A 22406-nucleotide genomic window follows, 5' to 3' on the forward strand; every position below is an offset into this window, starting at 1 on the left:
TTCAAGCTTCTTTCAAAATTGTCTTCAGATTATTATTAACATTACTAATAAGAAGCTTTAAAAAGAAAGTGATTTAGAAGAATTTTCATATCCATCTGATAAATGGGATATTCTTAAATATACATCACAAAACCTCAACAAACCAAGCATATAATGAGTTAAATATTGTAAAGGTAACTGCACAGTTTACAAGGCAAAATGCTCCTAGCATCTGCATTTTGAGCAAATCGTTTTCAAGTGTAATTGAAAGCATTGCTGTATATTTCATACAGGCATACAAAAAGGGTGGAAGTTTACTTGTACAGACATGACATATTCTGCATGTCATCACCTGCATTATCAGCAACATCCTGAACAGCAGCACAAACCAAAATATCTACTGTCGACAGTACCAGCTAGCACCTGATAGAGTGCTCACCAGAAAGAGCTGTAGACCAAAAGATTGGCCTTTCCTCTTCAGCTCAAATGAGCACATTCCTCTTCCAAGTACTCTCTTCTAACACCCGCATAGCTGAAACTTGTTTCTTCTCTTTTCATAACATGGCAATGTTGCTGAATGCTAATAAGTTGCTAGTGCAACTAGCTTAAGTGCTAAAACTCATTGTTAAGTACTACCTACTTTAGCTTATCCCAGCAAGATACTAATATTAGCTTTATGTTTGGTAAAAATTCCATACTTAGAAGCAACCCAGTTCATGTCTCAAAGAAATTTACAAAATTTACTCCCAGTATTTTGCAATCAAATATTTTTTTTTTTCAAAAGCAAAAGATTTTTTGCACAAAGTTAACATTTGCTCTTCTGAACTATTCCTACAAGGTTTGCACAAAATTTGAATGATATCCTCCATTAATCTGCAGAAACCTTTTGCATGCCTATTTCTTTCTAAGAACAAATAAACACTAATTTTGTTGCAGGCAAGAGTATAAGAGATCCTTTCACACAACGAAATAAAGGTAAGAGCAACCCTCCATTTCATAATCAAAAAACTACAAGAAAAATCATTTGAATGAAAGAAAGCATAGTTCAATATAAAAAAAATAAGTTATACAGCTTCTTTCATATTAGGATGCCAGAGGAGGCCCTGAAACAATAGAAATTCTGGTGTCATCTCCCAGAGAAATACAAGAAAAGACTGGAGCTCAAATCCCCTTTTCCATAGCACAGTAAGAACTGTGAGTAGATACCACCACATGCTCAAGTTCAGAGTTGAGAATGGGCACAGAGCCTTGAAGAAATCCTGTTTGACAGATACAGCACCACACAAGAAGAGAAGATCTGTAAGCAACCTTTAACTCACATTTCCCATAATTTATGATGTAAATGATTAATCAGCAATGGAAAATCCTGGACTAAAGTAATGTGAGCAAGGGAAATAAAGATTCTGGTCACCATCATCATCTATGCATATCATATGCATACATACCCCATTAAAAACATCCAAGCTATTATTTCTAACACTACATGCTCCTCATATAGGAAATAGACATCTTAAGATTGTAAAAGCCCTTTAATAAAAAAGAAAATTATTCCTTTTATGAACTCTAGATGAATAGTAATTATCACAGTACAATGAAGCATCTATTCTTACCTTTGCACTTGCCAAAAACCCCAGAGATATGGCTACTCTGGCTCGCAGGTCTGGTCTGTCTTTGGGCCACACATAAGACAACATGGCTCTGATAATCTTTTTGGCATCTATCTCTTTCAGCTATCAGAAAGAACAAAGAAAGTTATCGTATTACAAAGAGACCCCAGGAAGCAAAATAACAGTATAAATAAGAGTGAATTTTATACATTTGGATCACTTCTGTATTTTATTTGATAGGCAACAGACACAACGTTTGAGACTAGGACTGCATATTAAAATTTCAAGTTGTAAGTTTTTAGATTTATATCCATGACATGCTGTTAAAACAGATGAATTGCTCTTAATTCACATGTCCTCAAGAGTGCAAGTATAGCTAGCTATAAACGGAATACAGAGAAAGCCACAATTCACCATAGTTGAAATACTTCACAGAACAAATAAACCAACCCTTCTTTTTTATCTTCTCAAGACTTCTGTACAAAATGCAAGGCTTGTTATTTCTTCTTTGGAAGCTGTTTTAACATAGCATATAAAGAATGGGAAGAAAAATGCAAAAAAAATAAAAAAACCTAATGAAATAACGAAAAACTAAGGCAAGAAGGAGGACTGAAAGGTCCACAATAAACATCAGTAGTTTGGACAACATTCAGTGAGTCACAATAGAATACAGTAACTAAAAAAGAAAAAAATCACTAGCATTATAGCAACTCATGAATCTCTGAAACTGAACACTTACACTGATATATAAATTGAACTGAATATAAATTTCTGGTCTGGTTGCACTACTACAAATTTAAGCATTTCCAACAATCACTTTCAAGGTTTTTTGGTCATCTTATAACCTTTGCAGAGAAGTGAGAAATACTCTTATCCTGCCCATGACTTTTAGGGCATGTTTTCAGGAATCCAAAGGGTAGTCCTTCAGTGGGTGCCCAGTGAATTTATGACTACCAGCAACAAAACTATTGCAGTGGCCTTAACTCAGCTTTCAATGTCACCACTTCCTTTAACAGAACGGCCCCTGAAGTTGGGTAATCAGGCTTCACGAGACAAAGATGTGCATGGCCACACATTAGCTTAACTAATTATGTCAAATTTTAATGAATTCTTCAAATAGGCTCTCCTTCTCCAAACCTCAAATTTTTTTTTGCCCTAAACAAGACCACAATTCAGTTAACAAGTCTTCCTCTGAAATATTACTTTCTTTGGTTTGGGGTTTTGGAGGGGTTTTGTTTTGGGATTGTTTTTGGTGGTGGTGGTTTTGGTTTTATTTTTTACAGAAATACAGGTTATTTTACAAATGGATAGATGTCTGTATCACCTACACTTGAGATATATTCCACTAAATTACAAACCTAAATACATTAACTAAAGCCTAACCCACACTATGCAATTGAGAGTAACAGCACATGCAGTAACATACAGCATAAGTATCAACGACCCATTTTTCTGTGTTAGCTACCCTGGGACTAACTTGAAAGACAGGAAGGTTATCTAAAGCTGAAGGAAGGGCAGCAAGTAGAAGCTAATCTCTCCATTTCAGGCAATATTTTGTAGTCATGAAGAGGGGGGAAACAAAAACTTAGTCCACACGTTTTAAAGATGACTTTTCATTACAGAAGTCAGTGGAAAGGGGGAGTTTTAAAATATGTTGTAGTGTTTCCTTCACTAGATTGTGTACTTTAAATGCTCCCCTTTGACTTTGAGAATAAAACAAATTACAATAGAAATTATCTGTTTAGGTCCAGTGTGAATGAGCAAGAAAGGAGAGTTCTTTTAAAAGATAAGATTGCTGAGGCAACCAGGGAAGCCAATCCCATAAATGTAAGCTTTTAAAAGCACCAGAAAATTCAACTCAGTGTTTCAAGTCATAGCTTCAAAGAAAACCAAAGGGTAAGAGATATTGCATTTTGTCAACAATTGCAAATGTATTGGAGCATTACATAGTATAAGCACATTTCAAACGACATTTAAAAAATGGATATATGGAAGATTTGTAAGTGAAGAGAGGAAGCAAAACTGTTTCCCTTGTGTCCTACCCATTCAGGAGATGGAGGTATCTGCTGCAGCATATACATGAATCTTTCCATTTGAGCCAAGTATATGCATAAATAGCAGTTCAAGCATTTGGCAAATATCTTTGATCACCACTTACAGGTTAAAAGGAAGTTAAAAAAAAAGGAGGTATCACATTAACACAAGATATAGTGCAACCAGAGCAGTTCTAATTATATGCTCCTATTGGCTAGTCAGACTTTGCACAGAAAAGCTATTAAAAAGAACAAAATATACACTTGGCTGCAAAAAAGGAATCTATTTACGTTTCTTCATGGCTCTGAACAGTGACAGAAGTAAATCCGTTCAGAAAAAAAAGTGAGAAGGCAGCCAGACATTTGCTAAAGGCCTTGCAAAGGAACAAGAAGAAATATCAAAGGAGATGAAAAATGCACATATATTACATCAAAGTTTACCATGAAATAAATGTTACTGTTGTATAGAAACACGAGTTGAAAATGGCTTAAATATGCAAGTGGCAACATTAAGAATTAAAATGAGCAATCTGTTTAATGGACTCAGGCCCTTTTTTGATTCTCTGTGGTATATAAAAAGGTTAAGAGATGCATTTATTTTACCTCCTTTTAAGTGGCAATAATGTTTTATATTTTCTTCCAAGACCTATTTCTACAGAAATGGAAGAAATGAAAAGTATTATAAATCTAATATAGCAGGGAGCAAAGAAGAAAAGCCTTTTCTTCTTTTTGAATGCAGCATATTTTTAAAACACACTACCAAATACTGAAGACTGTTCGCAAAGGAATGAGCATGGATCATCTTCCTGTCCCCCCTACCCATCCCATCCAGGTTCTAGACCTTTTGAAATACCTAAAGAGGGGAAAAAAAGGAAGTCATCATTCCTCTTCACAATCTCTAAGATTACTGAGTACTGCAAAGCATTCACTGGGCTGATCCTGAGACTTTATGGATAAAGCCTATGCCAGGATGATGAGCTATCAGAACCATCATGGAAGAAAATGGCAGTTTGACTCACATTTAAGCTGCCACTGCTGACGAAGAAAAGAAGACCCAGTTCTGGCTCCCTGTGTACTCACTCACGAAGCTGTATCATCCTCTTTACTGTACTTGAACATACTCTCTTACATCTGCACGAGGTTATTCTCCAAACCACTAACAGCTTGCTTCCCCTCCTCCTTTTTCCTCTCTGCAGCACTCAATTGTACAGTCCCAGCCCATTTCTCACACCACCTCTGGAGCTCATGAAACATCTTGATGAACTGATTCAGTTTATGAAATGAGCAGAAAACTCTTCAGTATTTGTTGCAGGGTCTCATCTCAGTAAAGAGAGTCAGATAAACCTACAAATTCAGTAGCAGGAGAAAAAGCATGGCTGAGAACAGAACTTATTTAATAGCATGAAGTATTTAGATTGCTTCAGCCCATGCTACGCAGCTTGCTGTGAATGAAGCAGCAGTAGTTGTTTGGGAAGGGATGGGGTGTTCCCACCATTTGGGCACATTATTTTTCAGGTAGATCATACCACACTAGCTCGCTATCTGACCATACAGTGACTTATGTAGCAAAACACCAAGGTGAGGAAGGAGGTAAGATTCTTTTTTCAGTTGTCTTATATTAAATAAATGTCAACTAGGGCCTGAATTTTCCTTCCAAACTTTGGGAAAAAAAGTACTTATGTGTTCTGGATTCATACTATCCATCCCTCCACAGAAGGCAAGCAATGACTAGCAAACTAAATAGCAAATGGTGGTAGGGGAAGGCTAATTAACAGGGCTCCATTGTGACTATCAGTCTTTCCATAAGAAAGAAATATATGTCTGCTTAGCAACAAGTCAGACACCAGTTTTTATTTGTCTGTTCTGTGTACAAAAGACTAACATAAAAAAAGAACAATACTGTTTTCAGTTTCAGTATTCAGCACATCAGCCACTGCTTCAAGTAAAAATTATTTTGTAAAAAATCAGCTATGTAAGCTTCTCTTCTAGTTACTGTGGGATGAAGGTAATGTGCCCTTCATACTCTGTGTTTATCCTTAGTACTCAGTTCTGTATCCCCTGAAGCTGCTATAAAAGGAGCAATTTAAAACATCAGTCCCAAAGTCGGTTTCCAGAGTGAACACACACCGGTTTATCAAAAAAAATTTTGGAAGAAAGAAAGGTGTCATGTAGCTGATGTGTATCACCTGCAGTTTTCCTAAAAGCATAATCCTAAGGTAGAAAAATTCTTATGTGGTAAATTGGGTGCCACTACTTTTACGCACTGAATGCAAGTGCGTGTATACAAGTGCAAGAATTCCACTTGTAACATCAGATTTTCTTCATTTTTTATGAGAACCTCTTGGCTTTTACACCCAGTGTTACCCTTTGTTATTTCCACTCTACATGCATTTCACCTCTTCTACAGCTAGTTCTTGCTGCTTCCTCCTGGACAATCCTTAACAGGTGGTATTTGTTTAGTTAGACAACAGCCTTAACTGACAATGTCCTATATTAACTACATTATAGCTCCATTTATTGGAATAAAAAAGTCAGGGGATTAGCTTATACAGGAACAGATGCAAGTAATGGGTGAACAGAGAATGTCACTGGAACATTTACACTGCCTAGCAGACTAAAAAAATATCAGCTGGCATCAAAATTTCTGGCTAACATATTCCTAGTGAAACATCCACTGTTCCTTAACATTACTAGTGTTTTGGTAAACAGAACCTTCCATTTCCTTTCTGACCAGAGAAAACGCTGAAATTTAAATTTCTGAGTGATGCCAAACTGTAGACCTTTGAAAAGCAGTAACTCCAAAGAAAATACATGATGATTAAATATGTAATACCTATAACAATTAAACAGATTTGTCCTGGAAGTTGCCCATCACATGCAAAGGAGTTCAGTTGAAAAATGTCTGCATTTCAGGAAATAGCTTTTTAAAGAAAGAATAAACATCCCTTTGTGGTGTTTTTGAAGATAGGTCAGTTGTGAAGCTGAGTCTGTGAAATGGATTTGCAACTGAACCATAGGAAGGTGAGTTTGTTCTATATATATATACAAAAAAAGTCTTTTCCATGGAGTTGTGAAAAATGAAATTATGACAGCAAGCAGGAAGCATTCAGCTGAACATACCCAGATGAACAGAAATTTTGGTAGGAAAACATCCCCAAGAACAAATACTTAGGCCCAACAGACGCACGATCACCAAAGTGACAACACAGGATAATATCCTCCTCCCATTTACAGGAGAAATAAAATCCATAATAATTATATTTCATAACATATAATTAAGGTAAATATGGAGAAGGATAGCCTGCTAACTTTAAAGTCTGTTTTGCCTAGGAAATCTTTGAAAGAGCCTGTATTGTTGCAAGAAGGGTCTTAAAAATAGTCTAAAATTAAAGTTACATGCAGAGCCAGTAGTACTACTGACTGAAGATGTCCGATTATTCTGTTTCGCCCTGTGCCTTATGCAGAAAAGATCACAGATGTTTGCTAACACAAGCTGGTTTTACTTTACGTTATGAAATTCCCTCTTACTACCAAAGCATAAATTTTGGTAGCATCTCCTGACTTCTGCCTGTAGCACAAACAGGTTTGGATTCAATGAAGGGACAATTCCCAGATCAAAATTTAAGAGGAAATCCTACGGTTAACTCTTCAGTTTCTTTACAAATGAGGCTGGAGGAAAGCTATCATCAGAACAGTTAAGCATAAGCAAACCAGCCCTGAAAGACCTGCACTGAAATTTCATTTTGTCGTCAACATGGTCTTCACCAGTTCTAGGAAGATCCCACCCAAGTTTGAAGAAGTTATAATCATCACACAGAATCATTCTGCAAACACACAAAGCATCAGAAGTAAGTTTGCACAGGAAGTGAGAAAATGAAAGTTATGTAAACCCAAGAGCTTTGATTTTGCAAATTTAATCATGCAAAGTTTATATTGTTTTAACCAAAAGCTTGCACCGTTTCCCAACTGTAATCATTTAGTCTAATAAAAGATACTGCTTCCCCTTACATACCTATCATAATTATTTTAACATGTGCTTCCTGAATATAAATACAGTCAAAATATATCAGATGCATTAACATTAAATCCAAGCAGAAATACATGCAGTTTAATTACTTCTTTCCCCCAACACTTCCAAGTGCAATTTTACCAACTGATGTACTAACTGGTATCCACAAGTTGACTTCTACTATCTTGAATGTCAAGTCACAAAGAGGTATCAGTTACGAGCGAGAATAATAAACCACAATAAATTACAATGGAACATACTTTCCATGAAAAAGATCTAACATAATGCAGGGCAATTTCAAAGGAGTGTGTAACACTAAGATTGCATTTTTAGTAGAACAACTGAAGCACTTGAACACAGTTATTACAAACATTTGGTGATTTAAGAGCTAGTAAGCCTACATCAACAATTAAATAGTACCTACTCTGCTACAGTATTCACATATCTACCAGTGCAGTTCTTCACAAATTGTTGCTTGGGGTCTTCAGCTTTTTTAATTTTGGACAGGTGGTAGGGGGAGGAAGCTGAACACATTTATTTAAAAAGCAATACTAATTAAGCAATTTTTTACCCCTTCCTTTGGATCTGTGTGAAGCCCTCCACCTGCATGACCATGCCAACACATTCTCTTTTCTATCAGTCGCCACCTTGGGAAGATCTGTGTGAAAATGAAAAGTCAATTTGCAAGAACCTCAGGAAATATGCATGTAAAAGCCAACAGAAAGAAGAACTACTGGTCTGTTTTCCCTCCCTCATCCTCCAACTGTATTGGCTTGCTTTAAATAAAAGATATTACCTCTCTCTAAAACCCTTGCCTGGCTTAAGGAAACAAAAGTAAGAAAGGGACTATAAATCTAGCAGTACAGTAAAGAGCATGTTCCAAAGAGCCAGGAGGTAAAGATAACAGAGCCTTAAATATTTCAGTTAAACGGACACCTAAAAACTGAAAAGTAGCCTAAAGAACACAGAAAAGAAATTGAAGTTTTGGAGGATAACCGTACTTGGCCACATTAAAATATAAAGTGAAACACACTCAAGCAATAATACTCTTTCCATGTACCTAAACAGTAACTTTACTTGGGGACAAAATAAACAGATAAATCTGCTTCACACTTCTCTTTCCTATCAGGATGAGAACGGCCTACTGGTACCATACGACAGGTAGAAGGTTAACCAGATCCTGAGCCCCTGCTGGAATCCATATACAGCATGTACAGGTGCAGTTAGGAAAAGAACCTGCTTTTTAAAAACAAATGCTCACTTCTCTTAGCATGTGGCCAAGATTCCCTGCTACATAAATATGGAGAAAATTTCTGAATCTATTAATGCTTGTACATGTACTAAAAAGTAGTAACTCACTACCCCATGACATTTCTCTAAGTTCAATTTCAAAGTGCCTGACACAAACAATGGATGTGTTAAAGATTTTCAAGAAGAGTCTACATGTTGACAGTTTCCAGGTTCAAGTTATATAAAAGCTCTTTAGGAATCTCATTTTATGTATATGGTACGATAGCAGACCACAGGGTTTCCCAAATCAAAATTTCACTTTTCATATTTTAAAGAAAAACATTATAAAAAGCAATCTAAGTAGATTTCATGCTTTGAAGTTGACCCTCAAAAGAGTTTAGCTGCTTAAGTCAGTTCTATGAGGGATTATTTTTTTATAATAAAAAATAAAAGACAAATAATTTTCTAGCTTCATTCAAGCAAAGTGAGTTACTTAGAAGTGTGTCATAATTATTCCACGAACAGAAAAAATTGCATCTTCCTTATTTTTACCTTGGTGTTAAGGTAAGCAGACCTCATAGGAATAGGAGCCTGACATCCTGGCACTCAGGATAAGAATAAATTTCGATGGTTTCTTGATATTCCACAATCTAAGCAGAATTTTGAAGTAGTAAAACCCTACATACTCAAGGAAAACTCACAACTTTCTATGCATTGCTATTTTCTATGCCTGACAACATGAATCTAAGTATCAATTCAAAACCTACATTTTTAAGAACTCTTCTGTATAAGTTACTGTATTATCATTCATTTCTAGAGATTCATAAAGACCTCTTGAGTGCAGTCTGAAGCTGCTAAGTAAAGTTATCTCCTTTTCTAGATGCAGAAACGTAACTTGCCATTTACCTTGCTACACTTCAAAACTGTAAATAGTGAAATTAAAAAAAAACCAAACCAGACTAAACTGAAGGATGCTCCAAGAGCTTGAGTTTCCTCTGACGTGCAAGTAGGAAGAAAAATAATTTATACCTACCTCTGAAGCCTCTAATAATGGCCTTGAATAGTCTCCCCCCAGACTGTGCCATGATCTTTGCCTGCAGATTGGTGGAATCTACAGAACAGAAAGGGGGGGGGGGGGAGTAAAAATGGAATCATTCAGAACATGCACTTCACATTCAGAGAATGTTAATCTAGCTTATGTAAACAAACATAACATGAAAACAAGGCAGATGGCTTTGTTTTTCAACAGCTGACCACAGAAAAAGAAAACTGGTTGGGAGCAGCTGTAAAATAAATTACATTCAACCATTAAAAATGCTAAGTGACAATGAACCTTTCTCTTCCCTGAATCCCCACTCCCATCAGACTTTGTTTCTTTTGTAGCATTAAAGCTCAAAGTTTTCCCTTTCCTCTCATTTTAATTTTCTCCCACATTGTCTTCTGACTTCTTCCAAATATTCTTTTATACTGTTTTTCATTATGAAATGTTATTCTTACCCTTACAGGTTCTGCCATTTCTAATTCCAGTTAGCGCAGCTCATGCCATGCTTGTCACATTGACCACAAGGCTAATCAAAGCTACAGCTCCTGACTGGGAAGCACTGGGACTATCAGAAATTAGAGCATGGCTGACTACAAGTTTTAGGCAGGCAGGACACAAGATACCCAGTATTCACATATCTGTCAATGGATCTTTAATAGATCTACAGCTAGGTACCAACTGTAGCATGCTTTACATCTTATGTTGAAAGCAATTAATTTTCCATAAGAGTTTCAAAGGACCATTTATCTTCCTTAGACTGACTAGCCGGCAGTGCTTCCCCTGGAGCAAAACAGGGACCCCTCTTTTGGTTAGCAATGATGGTGTCACATCATCTTTGACACATTCAATATTAAATCTTTTATTGCTCTGTTGCAATATTAGCCATACACCTCACACTATATAAAAACCACAGAGCAAAATAGCAGAACTACTGCTCATCAGCCCAAGGCAAAGGACACATGTCAAAGAAGAAAAAAAAGAACTTGATCATAAAAAAGGGTATTTTTAACCTTGACAAACAGCAGCACCATCATGTATTTTATACCTTGCCTTAAACATTCCTTTGCCCTTGTCCCAAGACACATACCATAAGTTGTAACTTAGTCATTTTTAAGAAAATGAAGATAATTCCCCCACAAGTCACCACACCGGACTTGTTTATTTCAGACATTTCCATTATATGACATTACATACAGAGAAAGAGTAAACATTACAATTATACATTTTGTACTTAGTAGAAGCTAACTGGCCTGGGTGAACTGCCCTGATGCTTCCAAGACCTGGGTTAAATGAAGGAGTTGCATTTATAAAGCACTTTGTTGTAGATACACTCATAACTTTACAGTTTCATGCCAGCACAGAGGATTCCATCTAAACTAATACACTCTCCATATGAACAGTGACAATTTCATAAACAAAAAATGTAATGGAAAAAGAGAAGAACTTCAAGATGCCTCAGCATATCCCAGGTTACTGCAAATTAATGTAATCATTACAAAGGCACGGTTACTTTGGATAAGAGTTCCCACCAACATGCAAGAGGAGGAGGAGGAAGCATTCCTAGCAGTGACCACTATAGTACCTAGAAGAGGAAGTACCTAAAATCCAACACCAAATTAAGTTGTACAACCAATACAAAATGCAGGTGTTCTCTAATTCAGCAAAGACAGTTACATCAATACAACTCCATCTGCTTCACCAGTCAGAGGCCATTCAGAAGCATGGATTAAACTATGACAATTTAGAATTTAGTGGAGACATGATCCAGGGTGAGAGGCTTAACACCAACAAGTCCTACATTCACACCAATGAGACTGAGCTCCTGTCTCCTACAGCCTAGAGTGCAGTCAGTATGTTGAAACCCTGAGCATCTTTATGCCAGCATTTATACTTCTTTAAAAACACATGATGCTGATAAGAGTCTGTTAAGACACCATGCCAAAGAAGTTCGGGGGCTGATGAACCACTACTCACAACTATGCTTTGGCTTCTCTGAACACAGCTGGAACCTCTCCTGAGCATTCTCTCCTGCTTGGCCTTGCAAGAAAAAACCTTGAGTACTGTAAGAACTAAAATTCAGGTATTTAACTCTGAATGCATTTTATGTTGTTGTATATTCCTAGGACATGGAAGTACACAACTGATGCTCCAAAAGCTATTAGAAAGAAGGTAATTACTGTTCTTCTAAAGTGTACTCATAGGACATCATAAAAATATTTTACTAATAATTCATACCCTTTGACCCCAAAGTTTGCAAAGTTATCTTCTGACTGATGTATGAGACAACATCACAGAAACAACTTCTACTGAAACACCAGCAGATCTGGTCTCAATTCCTGCATTAGATAGCCTACTTACTTGACTGAAGCTATAAACTGTCATGGGGTTAAAAGACAACTACAGCAAAAGCATGAAAAGATTTGCACTAGGTATGCACGAAAACTTGTTCTAATTTTCGGTCTTGACCCTGGAAGACTGTGGGTGTCAATCCTCTCTCAAGTTCCTGCTAAAAACAATTCTCAGCAAAGAATTAAACAAGATGAACAACTTCACTGGTAAGTCCTCCAGCCATCATAGTATTATTAGCAAAACTGCCCAAATGAGTGGGACTGAAGCTTACTCTGTCACTCTCTGCACATCCTGCAAGCAGACTTGGGACTCGCGTTCCCCTCACTACAACTCCTTCCTCATAGATTCAAGACTACAAAGGAAAGACATACTTGAACCTCACTGCAACAGTAAAAGTAGCAGGTTATTGCTTTAAAGGAGCAGAAGCATGTCCTGCTTATTTCTGAATTTAAGAAATTATGCAGGGAACTTTAATTCTGGCAGTTCCTAACTTTTGAATGCCTGACTCTGCACCATTATGTTCTTTTAATGTATATTTGGATATGATTCTATATACTCTGAAGGATGAAACAGATGTCTACTACTGATTGCACATAAAAGTCATATTGCTAAAGTGTCATGACTGTTGGTAGTTGTTTAAATACTATAAATGCAAACAAACAACAGGGATTAAACACATTTGCGCAAGGTCAAATCCACACTTAAAAGCTTCTCTCTGGAGTATGTTACGTACCATTCCAGATGCACTGCACTAATCTAATGGGGTGGGTTTTTTTAAACTAACTGTAATAGAAAACTGAAGGTAGGATTCAAGTACCTGCGCAGTATTCAGGTCCCACTGTTAATTTTGTTGAGTTTGCAAGAAAAAAAAAGAAAAGATCAATAGGAAAGAGCAGAGGAAGATGAGAGAAAAGGTGAAAATATTCCGGTAGAAATGTAGACTAAACTGTCACCAATATGAACAACATGAACTAAACTGGAGTTACGCTTAACAATGGCCAATGTGCAATTGCTCTGTGCACATACCCAGAGCAAATGAAACCAAGGTTAACAAAAAGATACCTCAAGGAGTTTCCCCTGTAACGTCTTACTAATACACCCTCACATCTGCCTCGTTATGGCAAAACACATCTCAATGGCAGAACAGAAAACCCTGTTGCTTACCCTGTGCCCCCTCTGTATTCCCCAAATGACTTTCAGATCAATTTCTCTATTTCCATCTGTTCTACTTCATTATCTACCCTTCATTGCAACAATTTTCAGTATTACTAGATGTCCATTTTTATAGACAGACATATGGGATTGCTGATCTGCTCAGCAGCAATACTTCCTCTATAAAGGGATTCTGAAAATTCAAGGAATTTCAAATACTCCGTTACAAAGCATATACCTGTCAGTAAGAACCGCTGACTAATGGACACTGTTAATTAATAGTTCCCATGCATCAAGTTGTTCAACTGCACCATCAAAGTCTAGAGAAGAGAATTCAGCAATGCACACGGACATGTGAAATGACATCTGAACAATAAACATCAGTATAATTTTACAGAACAGAGCAGGCTTCACGTAAAAAAAAAGGGGCAAAATATAAATAAATTTAACAAAAATACCTGAAACTTCTCTTACAACCACTTCCAGAGCAAGGGATATTACTAAATTATGCAGAAAAACACATTCTTACCACGTCATGTGGCAGCTGGAAGGGCAAGATAATGCAAGGAAAAAAAAAAAGCCTCTTCTGTTTTTTACCGTTACACTTACAATAACTTACAAAGCCCCACTCTATACAACTGCCAAAGTCTTCTCTGAAAGAAACCCCTCAGTGTATTTCTTGACTTATACAGATTCCTAGTAAAATAATCCTTAGTTAAAGGCTGTTGGACCTTTTCAGTCAAATGCTATTTTTCTTCCATTTAAGTTTTAGATCAAATAGAATTTGCCATTGGTTTTATTTTGGATGCAGGCAAACGGTTCTACAAAAAAAACCCCTAAGCTTCCTAGAAAAAAACCCCAAACAACAGTCTTTGGTTACTTTTCAAAGTTTACCAAGCAGGCCACATCCAACATCCCCATTCTCTCTTACTACTCAGCAGAGATACTAAATTCAAAATGCAAGTTTTGACACGATGAAGCCCTGCCTGCTCCAACCACAGAAGCATGAACTGAAGGAGCTACGTTTATGGAAATACAAATTGATCTCAGTATCAGGAAATGGAGTCTGATCACTGTTTCACTGCATTTAAGATACCTCTTTTCCCACCCTCCATAAATTTAGCTATTCCCTCTCCAGGATACAAATGTTACATGTCTTATTACTCAGAAAAGCAAGACTCCAATCAAAACTACTGAAAAATGTAAGTGTGAGGGAAGAAAGACATGGATCTGTAATGCAACAGCACCAAACAACTGTACTATATTTGAATCTCATTGTACTAAATGCCATAGAAAAATACATATATTGTATTATAAACCAAATAAGCTTACAATTAATTGTAATCTTAAAAAAAAGCTCACAACTGACATGAAACAATAAAGACTGGGGGATCAAGTACTGCACAGATGCAGAGTAGAGTAGAAGGATGACAAGCAAGTGTCTGAAATCATCTTTCTGAAAAAGAATGGTTAGTAACTTTGCTTTTGTGGTCTGTCTCACCAGAGCTTTTTCCTTCCTTCAGTGACATTTTTTCTCACGAGTTAAGCTATATATATATTTTTATATATATATATATACACTGTTTACCAGTCTGAGCTGTAAAAGGCACAACTCTTGACCGACACAGCTACGTTGTCACAAACCACTGTTATTTGTGGAGTTTTATCAATAAAAGCACTACTGTGGTTGCACAGCTGATTTTACTACAGCAGTGAGAAGCACTGTGTTACTGGTATACCCATGTCACATTAGGTGTCCCCTCCTGGGAAGGCCCTTACTACTTAGGAACACTTTGGGGAAGACAGGCCATTGAAGTCAACTATCTGCATTTCTCAAGTGGTTGGGTCCTGCCAGTCTTCCATCCCATGTGAGATTAAGAGGCTGGATCACAGGCATTTATTTCACATTTACTGCTCTTCATTATACTCAACAAGCTAGTGCAAAAATCTAACCCATATTTGATACCTAGAATATAGCAATAAAGGTAATAGAAGAGCTTTCCCACACACTAAAGTATATATACTAAGATGTCATCACACAGTAGCCTGAAGGCTTTCACAAGAACATATGCTATAAAACACTACTTTCATTAAACCTTACTCCCAGATGACTGTGAAGCATGCAGCTTAGGACCACAGCAAACAAATTTCAGTTGTTTTAAATGCAAAACCAGGTGTGTTTCTTCAATTTTTTCATATATAGAAAAGCTTTCAGAATAAGCCCATTTAAAATATTTACAGTCCTCATTAGTGTACAAACATAGCAAAATAATTAACTGAAACTAAAAAGGATGCACATACTTGCTCCCAGAAGATTTTTTAAATGCCAAATTACCTAATTTATAAAATCAATGGCTAATCATTCTGAAGTACAACCTGCTGAAGTGCCTAGCCAACTTCTGACAGTCACTTCTGTTGGTGCAGGCACAATATTTCTTGAACTAGCTGAAAAATGAGAAGAAGAAAACCAGGAAACTGAAATCACAGGACAGTGCATTTTCCTCTGTCAGCAAATTTAACTAAATGTTAAAAAAATCTATGTCAACTAGTCCCAAAATTTTGAAGGACATTATAATCAAAAACTCCAGAACATTAAGTTTGAGCCTCCTGCTAGATAATAATCAAATAAATTTTCACAACACACATAAAATGTGTTGCCTATTTGTCAGTGTGGCACAAAGTTTTTATTTAAAAAAATGTAAGATTTTGCTTGTGCATTTAATGAATTATAATCTTCATCCAAACAGAGCTTGATGTAGAAGTGAAGTAAAAATTAATCACCAGACTGTAAAAGAAGAAATGCATAATTGAGCATCTTCTAACACAGAAATGCCTAGAAACTAAAAGGCCAAAGAGATGAATACATATATATACTACAGCATAGCCTTAGCTTTCTAGTTCAGAAAATTTAGTGCAAATCAACATTTAGCAACATGCGGCAACTAAAACTTATCAGCAAGGACTGGTATTTCTCACATGAAAATAAAAACATTGAAAAGGAAAACAGGATTATAATTAATACTTTTATACATGACAACATCGTTGTTTATTCACTAACATCTGAAATAAGCTTCCAGGAACACTGGACAATATTGAGTACCCAGACATATTTTAATGTATCCAAATACATGGGAAAAATATTTGGTCTGCATTAACTTCAACTCTCAGCTTTTTGTCTCGCCCAAGTTTCAAAACTAAAACCCCCTAAAATTTACTACTTCAGTCCTGCTCATCTTACTACTAAGTAATACGAACTGGACTATAGTGCATGACAGAATTCTGCCTGTCAGAGGCAACTGATCAAGGCAGATGATAATGAAAAGCTAGTCAGAAACAGCGGTACTCTGGGATGGAAGAAATTTTAAAAAAAAAGGTTATTATCAAACAGAAATAACAGCTGAGAGTTTATGGGAAGTTCATTCACTCAATCTTTGAGATACACTTCCTTCACTCACTTTGAAAAAGGCACACGAATTACTGAAAGCTGGACTTAGTCAATTTGAGATACACACTAAATTCTTACAACAAAAAAAATAATTCACTGGAACACATTACAGCCTTCCACTGCTGACAGAAAGAATTCAATTTCCTTTCCCTAAATAACAGCAAAATTAGCTGTCAGCCTAAGTTATTCTCTATACAAATGTTTAGCATCCGTTCAAAGGCATTGCTTTTTAATGCTTGTCCACAAAAAGGTGATCAAATGCTCGAACGCACCGTAAATACACGGAAGGGTCACCTAAACACGACAGCAAGGGGGGGAGAGGTTCAGCATGAACTTGTCTGGGCCCAAACTTGCCCAAGAGTTTATCAGGCACGACCAAACCACCCTCCACGCGAGCTGCAAAGAAAGCGCCACGCCATGCCCCCCCCGCCGCGCTGCGAGGGGCTCCCCCGCCGGGGCTGACCGCAGGGGCGGCCTCCAGGAGCGAGGCGGCGGCACCGGCCCCCCTCCACAGCCCCACCGGGCCCCCAGCGCTGACAACCGGGCAAGGCAAGGCGGAAACAGGCCGTCCTCGCAGAGCTGGCGGCGGCAGCACCGCGGGGCCCGGCGCCCCTCCTCAGCCCCTCCCCGCCCTCCGCCCTCGGCCGGCGCCCCCACGCACCTGGCCGCTCCCCGGGGCCGCGCGGGCCCGCTGCCGCCCGCTCCCCGTAAACCAGCCGTGCGCGCAGGCGGCGGCGGCCGCCGGAGGCCGCAGCAGGGCGAGGGCGAGCAACCGCCGCTTGCAGGAGGCGCCTGCCGCCAGGCTCCGCGGAGCCCCCGGCAGCGCCATCTTGCGAGGGCAGGACAAGAGAGGATTGTGGGACGGCGGCGGACTCGCTGGGAGGAGCGGCGGGGAGGAGCGCCGCTCCCGGCCCGGCCGCCCTGAGGGGAGGGCGGGGCGCGTCACCATGGCAGCGCCCAGCTCCGCGCCCGGGGCCGCTGCGGCCGCGCTCCCGCCCTGCAGCGGCCTCGCCCTGCCGCCGCCCCTCGCCCTCTGCGGCCGCGGCAACGCGGCTTGCCCGCCCGCCTGGGCTGTGTGGTCTGGCCGGTGGGCAGCGGCGAGGCGGGAGCGCGCGGAGGCTGCCCTCAGCCCTGCCATGGCGCCCCGAGGGGTACGGACGCTTCCCTGCCGAGCTGGGGAGCAGCCAAGCCCTTCCCCAGCTGTCACCTCCTCAAGAGGATTTTTTGTTCTGACTGTACAAATAAAGGCATCCTTTTTGAGAAATTGGACTGTTGAAATACGGGGGTCCTCAAGCCCGAACCACGCAACTGCAAGCATCGCTCGTGTCAGCAGCCCCATTAATATGGCGGCACTTTATCACGTTTCTCTTGTTCTGTAGGGCACTTCTTCCAAACTGCCGGCTAGCACTCTCACACTTTCTCCAGACACAGCCAGACACCGGTATCGTTGCCAGACGAGAAGAGGGGCCCAAGCTGGCACAGGTCCCTCTCAGCAGATGTCGGGGAACCCCCAGAGCAGCTGCCCCGGGGGTTTCCTCAGCTGGGGCGCAGACAGGCCTTGGCCCGCAGTGCCATGAGGGGAGCGCCGGCCGGAGGGGAAGGTGTAATCCAGACAGTATGTGGCACGGCAGGTCTCTGCAGAGACTGATATCTGCATTCTACACCCTTCCGGGGGTTAAGATGTGAGCTACCTCGGAAAAGTCCTTCAGCTAACACAGCTCACAGCTCAGCCATAGTTCCTCTGCGACCAGAATAACGCAGCAATAGTATGGTTCCTAATTAAAAACCAATTTAGGAATATAGAGATATGCCATGGATTACATTTACAACGGCCTATACACTCCCATCTGATTGGCATGCAGAGCCATGAGGAAGCTGTAACTGTGTGGCATTTTTAATCACATAAAGATTTCTTCAAAGCTACCAGAGCTTGACTACTGACAGTCTTGCCTTGAGAGAGAGTTGTAAGCTCATTTGTGGGGCAGAAAGACAGACAGACAGAAAGGAAGGAAGAGGACAATTGGCTTAAAGCTGATTTTTAATGAGGTAGGCTTTCTCTAGCTTGCGCTTTGACACGCAACTTTGCTTCTGACCAGGATTCACTTTAAACGACAGGCGACATTTCTCTGTCACTAATCTAATTCTTCATCATAATTGCATCTGGCAGAGCTTGGTCTGAACAGTGCCGCCCAGTGGCATCATCCACGAAGAAAAACAGGAATTCTAGGCTTATATGGCTTCCATATATCCACTTCCTTTGGTATGCCCTTTTCAACATGGAACTTTGGCCAGGCAAAATATGATAATTGTGACTCCTTGTCTGGGATAGCCTGGACAGACAGACTGGCCAACACTGCAGTATCTTTCAAGGGATTTCAAACGTTTCTGCAATGCTTCCGCATGCATTGCTGAGATAGCCTTCATACGTACAGTCTATGAATCAAATCGAGCCAAGCTGCAGCACAGGCTCTCAGCCATACCATACATGTCCAAGATTTCCACCGTATCAGGATCTTGGGACATGTGCTACGTGGCACATCCCGCGTGTGGGTAAGGGAACCCTGAATTGTGGTATCACAGCATTGATGGAGCTCCAATGCCTCTCTGAGGGAGATCTACAAAATCACTTGATGAACATGTATCGCTAAACCTCACAATACCATCCTGAGACGACTGATTTACTACAGTCTTGTCTTCGTTAAATAGGGAGCAAAGAGCAGGTTCCATATGCCTGTACACTGCGTCAGCGATAGAACCTCTTACGTGCCGCCAATAAGGCCCTAAAATTGAAGATGGAAAACATGCATTTGGTCGTTCCGTTCATACTGCCTTTAGTACAGGCTAGCACTAATTCTTTGTCTAACACAGTTTTAAAGTTCTGAAGCAAGCCCCAGCTGCCTAAGAAATAAATCTATTCCCCTCATGAAACACAAAGAGGAATGTTTAGTGTCCTGACGGAATGTTGGAAATGACATTCTGTCCTTCATCTCACACTGAAAAACTCACCAGCAGACTGGTGGAGAGGAGGCAGTTAATTCTGAAAAAGGGATTAAAAGTGGGAAAGGCTAGCGGCTTAGTTTACAGATAACTAAGGGGTGACTATACCCTGTGCTGTGAACATGTAAGAAGGGAGAGGAATTATTAATGATGAAAGAAGGAAGGAGTACTGGAAGTAATGGGATCAAATTATATAGAGGAAAGCTGAAGATAAGTATCTGGCAAGTAATTGTCATCATGGAACTGTGATAGGATACTTGGTATCCCCTCGTTGAGGATGTTTAGACTGAAAATGGCTAAGGCATGAGAATATTATCTGCACTGAAAAATCTGGCATCACATAGCTGTGTACAGACGTACAACATCAAGTGGCTATGTGGTATTTGAGGGATAATTTTATAATTAATAATTTTAATATTCCATTATCATGAACTAAGACAAAAATCAGCCTTAGAATTTCTATTTTCTGTGCTAATGCGCAGCATTTTATTTTTTCCACACTTTTAAGGCTAATAAGGTACTTAATATATTTGACATTAAAATTTTCCCTGCAAATTTTGCCTTTACCTGCTGTTCCTTCTTCAGTAACTCTCCCATGCTGCTGCTTTCATTTCCTCCCCCTACTAGTTCAGCCTTTTTTCCAGTTCGATCTTCTCTTTCTCCTTTGATACCAGTTTATTTACAGGATACCAGATGTACCTGTACAAGGCACTGCACAAACCTCGAGTGAGACGCGGAAAGAAAAAGAGCCCATATACCTACCGTGGTCAGAAACACGGCAACCCCTTCTCTCACAGTGACCTAACCAGGAGAACAAAGCTCGTGCTGTAGACACAGAAAGCTAACAGATGAGTTTTATAAACTTACACAGTTTAAAGTAGCTTGCCAGAAAAACAAAAAAATCTGTTTCTCTGCAGATTTAGTGTAGAAGTGGAGGATCTCCTTGGAGACAGACAGAAATCAATGCATGCTCCAGAGCTGTCAGCGAGAAAAGTTTACAGAGGCAGCTCTGCAGAGGAAATATAAGCCCCGGCACATGGAGGCAAAATAACACCTTATTTAGAGTTTATTAAAGTTTTTAAGTTCTTTCTCATTAAAGATGTTCAATATGGTAACATTGTAATGAACTTCACTTATAGTGACAAGTACTTGTTTCTTCGAACTGTAAGAAAGCAGAATCCCATTTCATAAAGACTATTTATAGCACTAAGATCTATAACTGTTAAACATTCTTATAAAATGGGAAGAATCAACACTGAATGCCAGATAATCAGTATGCCAAGGGGAGACTGAAACCTGTATTTTGTATGGTAATGTTGACAATTCCAGTTATGGCAGGCATCAGACTAAATGAAACTGCTGCCAGAGCTGTGGAAATCAAAAGGAATTCAAGAGTCAGGCTAGAGGATAAAGAAAAGTGACAATGCTCAATCACCATTTAGAATCAACAGTACTGGAAGGGTATGACCACAAGGAGGTGAATGTTTCACCAAAGTATATGAAAAAAGAGGGAAAATTAACGGGAAGAAATTAATGGGAAGAAAATTAAAAATGGGAAAACGGGACGAGTTGGCGGGGGGTGTAGAATCTCTCACTCAGAGATATAAAATTAGTTTTGACAGGTGGAATATGTGCCGAAAGGCACAGTACTGATTTGGAGATAGGGACTCTTGTACTTATTTCTAGAAACATGTGAACTATTAATCCTCAGACCTTACATTTAAGAACAGAGCAGCTACATGTACATTTGAAGAGCAGTGTGAATTATGTTTTGTAGTCAATTAAATAGGTAGCATAAATGAGCTGTCTTTTAAAATATTTCATACATTACAAAAATGGCATTTTGATTTTCTTAAAAAAATTACTTTATTCACCTTAACACTAAGCAAGACTTGACCTATATTTTATTACAGCAAACAGGTTAAATGTTGTATAGCTATTAGCTGGTTTACAAATTATTTAAAATTTATGATGTCAGTTAGTTCCATTACAGATAACACAAGGCTACAAAACTATCTCAAATCCTAACCAGAATGCCAGCCACTGAAAAAGCCCGTTTAGCCTCTCACATTACAGCCACAAGACACCGTAATTACCAGTGACTAATGTGTTGGAGTGTTTCCATTTTTATTACTTCAAACACTTTAAAAGAGCTGGATTTTCACACTATGCTAAGCATACATCTTTTGAAAAATTACACCCATTACAAGGTCTGAAGACCACCAAGGACAAAGTCCCCTGTACCCAAGCAAAGACCCTGGTTTTCACTCTGACCATTGTTAGGCAGGGCTGGCACAGCACTGGGATCCTAGAAGATGCTTCCTCAGCCAGCCATGGTACAGGAACACGGCATGAAAAACTCAACTGAGAGTAGCCTTCATGCAGAATGTGTATGCGGTGTTTTCCCTGGAGCCCCACGAGCCCCCGTCAGCTGCAGGGCCCACTTGACAAGGGGCTGAATGCCACCCTGCTGGGCCCCTTGCCTGTCACAAAAGCTCTACTTCAATTTCAAGTGGTTTTTGTTTATTATTTGGGGGGGTGGGGGGTGGGCGGGGGGGGTGGT

The 22406-nt window shown here is 39.4% G+C and overlaps 1 protein-coding gene across 5 annotated transcripts in view; it reads right to left on the bottom strand.

Moving 5' to 3' along the window:
• ABCB7 (ATP binding cassette subfamily B member 7) overlaps positions 1-17675 on the bottom strand; it is a 43048-nt gene extending 25373 nt beyond the window's left edge. The window contains exons 1-4 of one of the 5 annotated variants that reach the window (XM_074883075.1): positions 17508-17675; positions 9892-9969; positions 8200-8286; positions 1590-1709 (exon numbers count right to left, since the gene is read on the bottom strand). In XM_074883075.1, the coding sequence (XP_074739176.1) occupies positions 1590-1709; positions 8200-8286; positions 9892-9969; positions 17508-17675 (453 nt within the window). Of the gene's footprint in view, positions 1-1589; positions 1710-4379; positions 4473-4638; positions 5098-8199; positions 8287-9891; positions 9970-13859; positions 13880-15736; positions 15847-17507 lie in introns of those variants that run through there. The other 4 variants (XM_074883077.1, XM_074883078.1, XM_074883079.1 and 1 more) reach the window with 4 other exon arrangements.
• Between the last annotated feature and the right edge of the window lie 4731 nt (positions 17676-22406).

Source organism: Strix uralensis, chromosome 13 (assembly GCF_047716275.1).
Source record: "Strix uralensis isolate ZFMK-TIS-50842 chromosome 13, bStrUra1, whole genome shotgun sequence".
Lineage (NCBI taxonomy): Eukaryota > Metazoa > Chordata > Aves > Strigiformes > Strigidae > Strix > Strix uralensis.